The sequence below is a fragment of the Pezoporus occidentalis genome, unplaced genomic scaffold (genome assembly GCF_034315485.1).
Source record: "Pezoporus occidentalis ecotype Australia unplaced genomic scaffold, CSIRO_AGI_Poc_V1 ctg209, whole genome shotgun sequence".
Lineage (NCBI taxonomy): Eukaryota > Metazoa > Chordata > Aves > Psittaciformes > Psittacidae > Pezoporus > Pezoporus occidentalis.
In genome coordinates, this window is record NW_026913953.1 from 377,857 (window position 1) to 391,210 (window position 13,354).

At 44.7% G+C, this 13,354-nt stretch overlaps 1 protein-coding gene across 2 annotated transcripts in view; it reads left to right on the plus strand.

Annotated features, from left to right (window-relative positions):
• Positions 1-10,672, plus strand: part of DAAM2 (dishevelled associated activator of morphogenesis 2) — a 171,597-nt gene extending 160,925 nt beyond the window's left edge. For both annotated transcript variants that reach the window (XM_062619065.1, XM_062619066.1), the window contains 2 exons: positions 2,725-2,895; positions 4,816-10,672. In XM_062619065.1, the coding sequence (XP_062475049.1) occupies positions 2,725-2,895; positions 4,816-5,031 (387 nt within the window). In that variant the 3' untranslated portion in view covers positions 5,032-10,672. The remainder of the gene's footprint in view (positions 1-2,724; positions 2,896-4,815) is intronic.
• The last annotated feature ends 2,682 nt before the right edge of the window (positions 10,673-13,354 follow it).

Below are 13,354 nucleotides of genomic sequence, written 5' to 3' on the forward strand. Positions count from 1 at the left end.
GTCTTGCTTTTCATCTTTCCCTGCTTTACTGTAAATGATTGTGAGCTAGTAAGCCATTTTTACAGGGCACCAAAGACAGGCTGTTCTCAGCCTCTGATTTGCTGCTGCTTAGAGACCACAACACCTTGCACTCATGAGTGTCTTTGGAAGGGTCCCAGGCTGCTGGGGCTTTCCAGCACAGCAACACTTGCTCCTTTGAGTAGCAGTGGGGAGGCAGTGGCAAAAGCCCCTCTGCCAGTGTGAGGAGCTGGTGTTGGTAGGTGGGTGACAGGCCATGTGCAGAACATTTGCAGGCAACACCTCCCTCTAATGGAGAATTCCATATGTGGAGGATCCAAGAGCCCCAGGCAAGGACCCCCTCCTTTTCAACCCCCAGCCTCCCTAAGAGTCCAGGAAATCCCTGTGGGCATTCTTGGGCTCAAACCAGCTCAGTTTCTGCGTGCCCCCTCATTCACATTGGCTGTACACAGGAGGGATGCAGGGCATGGAGGCAGTGCATCACTAGGTACAACAACCATCTCCTGTGGGCTGCTCCTGAGCTCCACTTCACAGGAGGTTGACAAGTCTTCCTTCTGGCTGGCAGCTCTACTTGCTGCTCTTAATTTGCACCTTATCTTCAGTTGTCACAGGAGTTAACCACAAGTGGGAAGAGATTCGAGGTAGCACATCTCCTGTGAGCAATGCGCTTCAAGCGCTCTATGTGTTCAAGGTGGCAATGCCTGTGCTGAAGTCTTTCTCTTGCACTCCTGCTTCTCTGGCTCATTGGCACGCTGAGGCAGGCATGCCAAGAATATGTAGAACATGGAGGTGATTTATCTCCTCCTGTGGTATTGACAGCCTGTATTTTCTCTACTGAACAGCTGGTGTTGGTTGATTTGGATTACTGTGAGACCACTGCACTTTACTAATATTCAAGCAGATATGTGTATGTTATATACAGAGAAAATACATATATACAGATGGGGAAGGAGAGAGGGAGTAGGTGTACATACTTGTGTGTGTGTGTCTTCAGAGGTTGCAGAGAAAAGGAGTTAAACCAGAGAAGTAATCTATTGCTGTTTCCATACTCTGAAGTCCCTCCCTGACATTGCTGCTATAGTGCTTCCTTCAGCTCCTGACATGTTTGGTAGCTCAAAGCAACTTGCATTTCTTCCAACACTTTCTTTTTTTTTCCTCCCAGATACTTTGAGTTTCTTTGTTTGTTTCTGGCTGAGAATGAAGCCTTTTTAAAGAAAAAAGAATCTATTGCTTCAAACTGCTTTGTGGGCCTGGCAGGGAAAGCAAAATGTCGAATCAGGCTGAGCCAGAAGGAAGCTGCTTTCCCTGGAGATTTGTTCCCCCTGCAGTTGACTGGGAGACATTTTTTATGCTTTACCTGGTGCCAGAGGGGTTCCTAAGACCTGCTTTCAAGCTCATTTTGTGCTTGGGATTGGAGCCTGAACTGTTCTTACTGTCTTTTCCATTCTATAAGATCACCCACCTAAGGAAAGGGAAGCTGGGCTGTGTTAGCATGAGCTGAGTACACACACAAGAGAGTTTGAAGGCAGTCTATAGCTTGGGAGAGTCTGGGTTTGGTAAACGTTGAGGTCTGTAAGGATGCTCTGCTGCTCAGTGTGGGTGTATGACATGCAGGCAGGGAATGCCAGGGGAGCTGTGTACCAGGGCAGCAGTGCCATGGAGGAAGCGTTGCTGGTGCTGCCTGTTGTGATACAAAAGTGTGTGAAAGAAGCTGTTTGGACAATGAAGCTTTTAGATGTGTACAGTTATATAGGACTTTGGACATATGTGAACATGCTGTCGATAGACTATATGTGCATGTATTTGAGTGCATTTTGGTGAGTAGAAGGGCGTGCTTGTGAGTGTGAGAGAGCAAAGAAGAGAGTACAACTACTGCAAGACTGATGTCCAAGAGCCAGGGGATGCTGTGAATTTACCATATCCCAATCAGGACAGCTCTGTGACTGAAGTCCTGCCAGTTGGCTGCCTTCACATGTGTTCTGCAGCCTCAACATTTGTCTTTTAAAATAAAAGCCATTTGTGATGTATTCATGCTCTTTTTAGTCTGCCTGGGAGCCCTGGCTGCTTTCCTTGACCCACTCTCATGCCATGTCTGTCCATAGTCTCCTCTCTCCCAGGCAACACCCTGACTCAGACAGGGTGGTGGATGACACAGCAAAAGGCTCCTGAGAGGACATAATGTAATGTTACTGCAAAAATACCTCTAACTGCAGTCATTCAAAAAGTAATTTGAGGGGAATGTGAAAGGGGAAAGGATGGGCTAAAACTATTTATTTGGTAGTCAGGATGGGCTATAACTACTTGTTTCCCCACTAGCTCACTGTCTTCCATGCCCCTGCTGTCCCACAGCTGCAGCTGAGATGTGGCTAGGCAATCAACTTCTGAACTTACTCCGTCACCCTCAGCCACTGAATATAGTTTTTTTTGTATAAGTGGACAGAATAAGTGGACAGCTAGTGCTCTCCAGCACCATTGGCCCAGGTTGCCTAAAGGATATCCAGGAATGCAGATTCTTCAGGGACACAGGCACCTGCCTTAAGGGAGGGCACTTCTGTTGATGGGGGGGGGTGAGCAAGTTTCTGCTCTCACTGCATGAGTGGTAAGAGGGTATTGAATTATATGTGTGGTTACTCATAAGCTTTCCTCGCTGTCTTCACCAAACTGCTTGCCTAATTATTGTTCTTGTGTTTTCTGCCCCCTTGACAGTATGCCAAGGCACTGAAGCATTTTGGAGAGAGTGAGGGCAAGATGCAGCCAGATGAATTTTTTGGCATCTTCGACACTTTCTTACAGTCATTTGCAGAGGCCAAGCAAGATCTGGAGAATATGAGGAAGAAAAAGGAAGAAGAGGAGCGCAGGGCACGTATGGAGGCCATGGTGAGGACCTGTGCACAGGAAGGCTTTTACTTCCATCGCCTTTTCATGTCTCAAGTGAGAAAGGTTAAGGAAGCCAGTTCTAATGCTCATGTCCTGGCACTGTTTTATGTCCCCCTCCATGCCACCTCTCTTTGGCATCATTCCTTTCTCAAATGATGTCATCTTTTCCTGCTGGCTATCCTGCCAGCTTTCAAGGCCTGTTTGGCTCCTACATTACTCTTTTGGATTCAGATACCAAATCTAGCCCTGCCTGTTCTGGCCCAGCACTTTGCAGGATGGTGCTGCCCCTGCCCAGTGCCAGACTACCCTGATTTCACACTGCAGGCTCTGTGCAAAAGCTCTGGGAGCCTTATCCCCCTTGGTCCTGCCAGCTGGTCAGCTTCCACTCAGACTTCGTCATCACCTGCTGCATGCCTGTCACCTGACAGTGCACAGTGACACAGGAAATGCCCTGGCACCTGCTACAGCCCACACTGTCAGTGTTTCTGGCCAGTCCTAGTGCCTTGATTACTGGGGCTGTCTCTGTCCTTGACATGGTGAGAGGGATTTTGTGCACTGCTGATTTTGCTCCTGGAAGACAGTTGTATGCCCCAGGGATTCATGTGAATGAGCTTCTGCCTACAAACTCAGCCTTTCCGGAGGCCTGAGAACAGTTCAGCTGTCCCCTGCCTCCTTCCCCCCTGCTGTGGCCTCACTGTGGGGAAGTGCTGCTTTAAATGCTTGCTGTGCCAGAAGCACTGGTTTGTATCCTTTATAAGAGGAGAGAGGTAAAACTCTGGGATGCCAGCAGGCTTACTGTTGGACAAAGGGCCAGGACATCCAGTCCTAAGATAGGACTTACATTTAAGCTTCCTTTAATGGCTGGGCTTGATCTTAATAGTTCTTTCCCAGCCTTGTTGATTCTATAATTCCTCTCAGCCAGCCTGGAAAGTGCAGGAGCCTGCTGTTAAAGTCCTTGGATGGTTTTATAGTCCTAATACACCATGAGAGAGGTTGCAGTTTGCTTATGGAAAGAGTCTTCCTGCAACATGCAGGAGCGAGTGACCTGCTTCCTGACAGCTGCATCCATCCCTTGTCATTTCCACTAATCTTGGAGATGAGCAGTGGAGGGGAAAATGAGCTCCCTGGAGCTACCCAAGGGAGATCAAGGGCATCATGTTGACAGCTGGACCTATCCAATGATTTGTAAAGTCTACAGTCCTGTTTCAGTGCTGTTTGTATTTATAAGCTATTTCTCCTTCCAGAGTTGAGACAATGTGCCTTCCTTTTCCCATCACTGCAACACACAGCCTCCATCCAAACATGAACTGTTTGGTGGATAGGGATTATGTTCATGTTTTGATACCTCACACGATTTTCATTCTCCAGGATGTTTACCTTGTGGTTTTCTGGGGTTTTTCCTTTCTTCTTTTCCTCCTTCTGTGGGACTGCAGCCTTTCTGCCTGTCAGTGTAGCTAGCTATGCCCCAAGTGCAAAGCTGTTTCACTATACTAGTGATTGTGGTTTGTACAGACACATTCAAACTAACTTTAAGCTCACTAGGTTAGGTATTGTCAGCACAGTGGTGCCGCCACACTAAGGTCACTACAAGCCTGGCCCCAGAAGCTGCGTAATTACTCATGCCAGCACCACTTGTAGAGTGTCATTTGTCACAACTACTTTGGCTGGCACTATCTTACTGTAAAATTAGTGCAAAACAGCAGCAGTATGCACATCCCATGTGTTCTTTTTGCTCCGGGTAACACTTTGTGAGGCAAACATACAATGCTACTCATTCCTCATCTCTCCTGCTCTTTGCTTATCTGTGCAGAAGAAGGGAAACCCAGCATAGTTGCCTGTTACTCTGGCACAGGTGATGCCCTTGTGGATGATCTGGCATCTTGGTTAGCTAATCCTAAAGCTCTGTGTCTTTCTCCACAGCTAAAAGAGCAAAGGGAAAAAGAGAAGCGACAAAAGAAAGCAAAAGCTGGAAGCATCTCTGAAGAGAGTGGGGAGTTTGATGACCTGGTGTCAGCATTAAGGTCTGGTGAAGTCTTTGACAAAGACTTATCCAAGCTCAAGCGTAACCGCAAGCGCTCGGGGAACCAAGGCTTAGAGACAAGCCGGGAGCGGGTGGTGACAAAGCTAAATTATTAATTACAAGAGGAAGAAAAAAATAATGAACCAGAAGAAGGTGATGAAAAAGTGCAAAACAAGGAAGATGAATGTGTGCGATGGTGCCTGACTGACAGCTGCCCCAAAGGATTTCTTTGGCTAGAGATGTTACCTTTCCATGATCAGCTTTTCTCTCATCCATCTTCCATGCTCCTATTTTGAACCATTATGAAAGTGCCTCTGCGGACCCAGCCGGGCCTGTGACTGGGCCATGCAGAGCTGACAGATTTGCTTCTGGGAGTTTATTGTGTCATCAGAGGCCTCGTGGTGATGACACAAAATACTTGGGCCTTGCAGACTGCCTCACAGCTGGAGAAAGATAACTTTCTGTGTGCCAAAGTGAAAACTAGTCACCATCTCCATCTTGCTGATAACAAGCAAGACTAATTTCAGAGCAGCTCTATAAACACCTGTCACATCTTCAAGATCTAGACTGGCCTCCAGGGGCTTATCAAAATGTGGTTCTCAATGTTTCCAATTCCTTTCCAGAATTGGATTTTATAAGCCATTGATTAGTACAGGAAAAAATGCTTTTGATCTCATGTTCTGTATAGTATTTTTGTGTGGCCTACACTGTCCAAGGCAAGTGATGCTCAGAAGGAAGTAATCAAGTTCTGGAAGAGGTTGAAATTCAAGACTCAGGATCAACATAAAATGCTTTGCAAAAGTCTTTTGGATTCTGATTTTCTAGAAGCAGTTTTCTGGAATTTATTGATGGTTGAGCCTTGAAGCTATGAAATGCAAACATAGGAAAGAAGCTGTGGCTTCTCTTTAGAAAACTAAGCCACTGCCAGGTTGCGATTACAGGTAGATGACTGTGGAGCCTGTTGTCATTGCTGGAGGGTGGGAGGAAAACAGCAGAACATTTCTTACCTGTTTGTGCAAGATTTCTTAGTGCAGCCCAATGGAAATCAGGAGCTCCGTAGTATCATCCATAGGTCACAAGCAGCAAAAAGCAGTCACTGGCTGCAAGAAATGAGATTTCCACTTGATGTTAGCTGTAATTCCTGTTGACATGAACTCGTCTTTCTGTCTAACAGGCTGACCTTCACTGCACACACCCACTCCCACCTAAAGAGAATCACATAACTCAGTAAGTTATGAATGGTGTCAAAGGAGAGCCCACAGCCTGATTTATTTTGAATAAATCACTTGGAATGAATCAACAGAAGGTCCCATAATGAAAACTGAGACTTTTTCCAGGAACACATAGAATTGTGTATGCCAAGCAGGCTTTGGAGATGGGTTTTCATAAACAAAGAACAAATCTGTATTTAAGCTACATGTATGAAGCACACAGTTGAAAGCAAAGAACACTAAGAGGCATGAATTCTGAATTCTGTGTGACTACGGCTCTAGGAAAAGGATTGGACTGTGTGGGCTGTTGTGGACTGCTTTTTGTATAAAAAAAAAAATCTTGTCTTCCTTTTAATTATTTTCCCTGGAGAAAGAAGAGAGTCAAAAAAAAAAAAAAAAAGAAATTGTGATGGATTCTTCCTCATAGACAGGAAGAAAAGAGAGAACATTTGAGAAGAGGGACCCACCATCTACAAACTTTGCATCAATAGTCAACAGCACAAAATGCCAAGGAATCCCAGGGAAGTGAAAAAAAGCTCTATTTGTGATTTTAGTCATTTGGTTTGATTTTTCTCTGAATGTCACTTAACCTCAGGCCCTGCACTGAGTCTGCAGAACAGAACTTCCTCTGCCATGCACGCTGCCTGATCAGTATTACACACTACCAATATTGGAGAAGCAAACTGTGGTGGTTTTCTGAACACTTTGCGAGTAAAATAATTATGTAAACTACAGAAAGAAGAAGAAGAAAAAAAAAGTCAGAATTGTTAAACTCTAATGTTTCATTGTTTACTGAATTTTGAGTCTTCCACCCCAGAATTTCCCTATTTACAACATTCCAGACTGCCGCGCCTCTGTATAATACTCATCGTAAAGAGCTGGTATCTTACAAGAGCTGGGTGCATTCTCCTCCCTTACTATCCCACTCCCCTCCTGGGATTAGCTATTAACAGCAATGCCCATTGCAGCGGACACAAGCACCTTGTAGAAGAAATACTGTATTTCATAAAGGTTTTGAAAGTTTAAGAAACACATTCACTTTTTAAAGCATTTTTATTTTAAATTACAAAATGGATTTTTAGAAATGTCTCTTGTAAATTATATTAATAAGCTCCTTGCTGCTCCCTGAAGTAGACATGCTATATCCCAGCCCTTTTTGTTTGTCTTGTTTTAAAGCATGCCATATAACCTATGCCACATAAGCCATATGAGAGGTGGTAATATGTGCCAGATTGGTATACAGTTGAGTTTAGATTTGGATAATCCCTGAATTCCAAAGCTTATACTTTTAAGGATTAGAACATTGTAGGTTTTTTGCTGTCTTTGTTCTTCCTGGGTTTAGGACTCGCCCAGAAATTCAGGTGTAGTGCCAAGGTCAGCCCTGGTGCAAGATGATGTGATTCATGGTTCTGTCCAATTTACAACTGCTTGCTGCTCACCAGGTACTTGTTTGGTAAGGCAGACTCTCAGCATGGCAGTGCTGTCAAAGAACACCTCAGGACAAAAACCTTAACTATAAATACAGCATTATCCCCACCTCAGTATTTGTTAAATCAGGTTTATGCTGTGCTTTTTGAAACTGAAGTCACTTTGCCAGGCCACAGATGTAGCAAATACAGAGAGAACGATAAGCCCTCTGTCCATTTGTGTACACAGTTCAACTCTGTGTTGATTTCAAGAGATCCTGTATGATGGTACTCAGTGCTCCAGCCCTACTGACAGAGTCAAAGGAAGCTGCTGTAGTTTTGTCACCTCCTTAACTCATATGGAAATAATAAGATTGTGCAACTCCTGTAAATCAGTTGTGGGATATATATGGGGACAGACAGAAAGCTCAGAGTCATGCCCCCTGATTCATTACAGCTCAACTTTCTCAGCACCCCAGTGCCCCAGACTCCAGTTTTGAATCTGTGGTGGTGGCTGAAGGCTTTGTTCAGTGTGTTGGGAAGTCTTCCCCCTGGCTCTTGGCTCTATGGTCAATGTTCATAAAGAAGGTTGTGAAAAAGCTCAGTTACACACTGAGGCAAGCAGTGATTTCATACAAGCGGTGACAAGTGGAGAGGCCCATTAATAGGCCTACTGTATGAGATGAGGTTAGCCGCACAGATGATAAGGAAAAAATTGGACCTGTTCTAGGGCCTGGTGTCACATTCCTGCTGAAGCCAAGTGTGTCCTTGCTTCTCATCTTTTGGGTACAGCGAGTGCATCTACACTGTTCTTCATCAGCAGTTGCAGTACAGTTGCTGAGTGCTGAAAGAGAAAGAAAAATCTTATTTTCTTGTCCTGTACTGCTAGCAGAGCCAGAGCAGGTATAGCAAGCAGTCATGACTTTGTATAACATAGAGGTGTAATCTCTTCACTGCACTGAGAGCAGGAGAAAAGCTAGGGTCTGCTGTTGTACTTACATCTGTGCCTAGCACCAGCATTTTAAGTTAAATCACTCTGCCTTTGGAAATAAGTGGAGGAGGAGGAGATCAGAGAAAAAAGGGTGTAACTGAGGGCTTGTTCTGCTTCCTGCAGAAATGTAGTTATTGCTAACTTTATGATGAAGTTTTTCACACATTGAAAAGGAGGTACTTTCTAACTTTCCAGACTTTGACCCTAGAGGTCTAGTGCTCATTTACTTGCCTCTGTGTCTCTGCATTGTTCTTAAGCAGGTTGCATTAGGATGATCCCAGAAAAGACTGAAGAACTCCCTCTTATTGCCTTTGGTCTGGGTCACTCAGTCGGTCTCTGGAAGTGCTACAAGGTAAAGTGACTTTAGGGCAGGCCCTTCCATGCCCTGCAGCACACCTATTGTCAGGGCACTGTTCCCCTACAACAGTAGAAATAGCACTAGTGTTCAGGGGTGAGAGACTCCCTGCTTAGGAGTCAGCCTGGGAGTCCTTCAGAAGCATTTCTGTAATGTGTTTACAATGTCTGAGGAAGGGAAAGGAATTGCAAAGGGCCCTGGTAGGAGACTGTGGAGCAGGTATTTCCATAATGATCAGCTCCATTGGCTGAATCTTTCCTCTTCTTTAGGAGAGCTCACAGTCTGAGCTGGGTTGCATGGGACAAGCTTGTGTCAGAAGTTTCCGTGAGGAGAAAGGAGATCAGTTGTACAGTTGATGATGTACATGATATATGCAGTTTTGTTTCTGGGTTGGTTGTTTTGGTTTTTTTGTTTGTTTGTTTGTTTGTGGCTTAAATGATTTAAATAAAAAAAAAAGGTTTTAGGAATCTCTAATGGGAACTTGTAAATCTGACACCTCTATTTATTTTGCCTCATTTTAGTTTGCTATGTTTGTATGTATACACCGCCTTACAGCAAAGACTATTGAGACCATGCCAGGGCATTACACCAGCTAGACAGCTGACTTGGCTATTGTGCAGCAAGCTGGGCTAGGCAAGGGGATACATGTGAGCAGTCTTGGTGTGGGAAGGGAGGGCAAGAAATAGCTTTCTTTTTGCTTTGGGCATAATCACTCTTCACCTGGTTCTTTCCATAATGCCAGAGAAACTTTAGTAGATGGGCAAAAGTGGTTCATGCCCTGTAACTTCTTACCAGAGTTAACATGCTGGTGAGACAAATCAGGACAGTTCTCCTTCCTTCACATGGGAGATTTCTGGTTTCTTGCAGTCCAGACAGGTAGCCTCCACTGGCTACCTTCATTTCTGTTATCAGAGATTGAAGAGGCCAATGTGGGTAACACAATTTGACCAACTGAAAATATAGAACTTATATATGTATAAATAAAAAGCTATCTACTGCTCTAAGTAGTAGGCGTGATGACCAGTATCCCCTGAAGCTGGCCAGATTTTGTTCACTGTGCCTGCTGAGAAGGATGCCGTTAGTCTAACATTATGTTTTGACACCTTGTTTCTTGAAGAGAGTCTGGATGCTTCCAAATCAGAGTCTTCTGTTCCAGGTGGTAATGTAGAATAGATCCACTGTAACCAGGACAAGTTGGTCTGGGTTTACACTAGCATAATTCAAAGAAGCATCTGGATCAAAACTTTCTTTCAAGCAATCCCATCAGTTTACAAGATGTCCCACAGAGCTCATGAAGGGCTTGGTCCTTTCAGCTGTCCATCACTAGGAGCTCTCACCCAAGTGATCTAGAAAAACCCCTATGATAAGCTATTCCCCACCACCACCTCCATACTTGCTCTTAAACAGGCTCTTTAAAAACCTTTGCAGTTTTTAGGAGAATTGTAAGGGGAAGACAGGCACCTGAGCAGCTCTGTGCTCAACACGTCCCTTCCAAACCATCCCCATCTTCAGTTTTCTCCCCCCCTGCAAGCCTGCTCACCTTGAAAATCACAGGTCACTTTGGAAGGTGCCCCTGCCCACCAAGCTAGAAAGTACAGTGCTGCTTACTGAAGTGGAAGGTCGTTCTGTGCTGCTGTAATGCCTTGGTGTATCCTCAGTTCTTAGTCAGTTTAAGACTATAAGTGAATTAAATGTACAAATCCTGTAGTGTCCTTTTTACCTGTATCTTTTTATAAGAATATACTGTAATACTAAAAAACAAAAGAAAAAAAAATTAAAGATATATTGCCCCCACTGCGTCTCAGTAGATTATTTTTTTGTTTTCTGTGCATTTTGCTGGAAAGACTTAAAGGTGAGCTGGAGTCTGGATGCACTTTTTTGCTAAACTATAGGTCTCTTTGGTAAAGAGCACACAGCTCCTTGGATGATACTGTCACTGCATAGCTGGTGAGGAACTTCACAGGTTGTTGTGGGGGAACAAGCAACATGTTGGAACACAAGCACATCCTCCCCACAATGGCGGGGAGGTAAATGGTAATGGTAAAAAGCTAACTGTGGAGCCTCCAGGTTACCAGGTATCCAAAGGTCCTCTTAAAAAGACTATAAAGCACTCCTTCATTGCTTTTTCGGAACAATGTAGGAGGTCATTTCCAGAAAAAAACAAAATTAAGACAGTCTTGCTATCTAAGGGTTTATAATCCACGTCTGGACCTAACTAGTCCAAGAGAGGAAGGGAGCGCATGGTTACAACACTGGCCATAAACTCACTTGCTGTCAGGATATTGCTCAATTAAGAGGTGACTCAAAGGAGGGGGGGGCAGGAGAGGTTTGCTTCAAAGGAAGGAGTTAAATAAGGCCAGCTGAAAAGAAGCCAAGAAAACCAGCATGAGGAATGAAGACTTCAGGGCTGTGGGAGGGATGACGTGAGAGAAGCTGGACACGGGGCAAGCAGGAGGCACACAAATGCTAGGGCTAATTTGTAGCTGAATCAAGGGATGTGCTGAGGAATTCCTTGCAGCTCAGGGGCAGAACCTTGTTTTCATCTTAGATGCAATGTATACAGCTGTTTCATTTACACATGGATCTCCCTGTCTCTGTTAATGGAAATAGCATGCTGACAAAATTCATCCTTAAGCCACAACTTCTCATGTTTACCTTCAGCCCATCAAAGGGCAATGTTTTAACTGTGAGCTCCTGAGAAGCTCATGCCTAGCTTACAGTGGGAGCCTTGCTGGCTGTGCAGTACATGCCTGCAGTACCTGGGTTCCCAGGAACCACAAAGCAGACCTCAGCAGGTTGGTTCTGGCTCTCAGGTGGGAAGGGCATTACAAACGAGCAGAAGTAATCAGGGGATAATTGCTTGCACAGACTGAGGACCAACAGGTGGCAGATGGGAGTCTTAAGTGCTGAGTGGGAAAATTCTTGGTTTATATTTGTTAAAAGGGCTCTTAGTTTCCCTTTGGTTCAGATTTCACTAAAAGTCTGGTCATGAGGTTGTTGCTTTACAGAGGCAAATGGATGTTTCTGAAATCCACTTGTGGAGAGGAGACCAAACCATCACTTTTCCTCTTTTTAGAGATGAAATGCAGTGGCATTTGAATTCTGTCTGCTCTGAACAACAAGAGAGGTGTCTTGCCTGACTTCTATCAAGATTTTTCTGTCTTTAATGTTCTGAGTGGGGCTGAAGCATGCAGCGAGGGAATAGTGTTCTGCCCTGTGTGGTGGGTCCAGCGCAGAAGCCTTTTTGCATCTTCCCACTTGGCATCTTCCCTGTGGTCGTTGTCACTGCTGGAGAGAAGCAAGGTAAGTACCTCATGGCTTTTTCTGAGCAAAAACTAGTGTTGGGGTTTAGCTGCTCTGAACGACTGGGATTGAGGAGGAGAGTAAGGGGAGCTCTTTGCTCTTGTTGGGAAGAGCTGAGCGTCTATTATTCATTGGGTTTTGCTTTCTTTAACCTTTGGCTTCTGCTTAAACAAAGATTACTTTTATCTCTGCCATAGCAGACATGGTGCTTTCTGGGAGAAATCTTCTTGGCCCTTTGGGGATTTCCACTTCTAGGTGTCCTGGTTTCAGCAGTAGCAGGCATTTTTCTCCTTCTTAGTAGCTGATGCAGTGCTGTAGCTGGGGACATTTACCCAGAAGGGCTAGATCACTGCTCAGGTTGGGCTGGATATCGTTTGGCGGGAGGTAAACGGTTGTATTCTCTCCCCTTGTTATTTCCCTTATCGTTCTTATTATTGGTGGTAGCAGCTGTGGTTTTGTGTTATACCTTAGTTACTGGACTGTTCTTATCTCAACCCGTGGGAGTTACATTCTTTCCATTCTCCTCCCCATTCCTCTGGGAGCAGGGGGAAGAAAGACAGGAGGGGGAGTGATAGAGCAGCTGTGTGGTTCTGATTTACAGGCTGGGCTTAAACCAGTTCTTTGCAGCACCCAACTGGGCGACAAAGGGTTGAGATAACGACAGATCTGACCAGAGTGTGTCTAATCCTATTTGTGATAAGAATTTATTGTTTCGGATTAGTAGTCACTTGTCACAATGCTGATTTATTGGCTCTCAGAGTTGTTGCTCTTGATCTCGGAGTTTCAGCATGTTGTACCTTACTTACAGCTATTTTAGTGTTTATCAGCTGAGGGGCCTGGGCTAAGGATCTTGTTTCACTGTACTCTATGGCAACGACTTGTAATACAATAGACTCATTGATCATGAAACTGATCTCTGGCTTGTGTTCCCAGTGTGGTCATCAACTCTATACTGTGGGAGGTATATAATGGAAGGGTTTAGCAATTACACATCTTTTTTCCCCTCCTCGGATTGTCAACCTATGAAGGAGACATTCCCAGCTCCCCCAACACACTATTTACAGCATTGTTTGAAAGTTCTGAAAGTTCTGAATGGCCTTTGGATACCCTTGAGACCTGCCGGCTGATTGTAATGGGGATCACCATGCTGGTACACATACAGAGTGTGTTTTT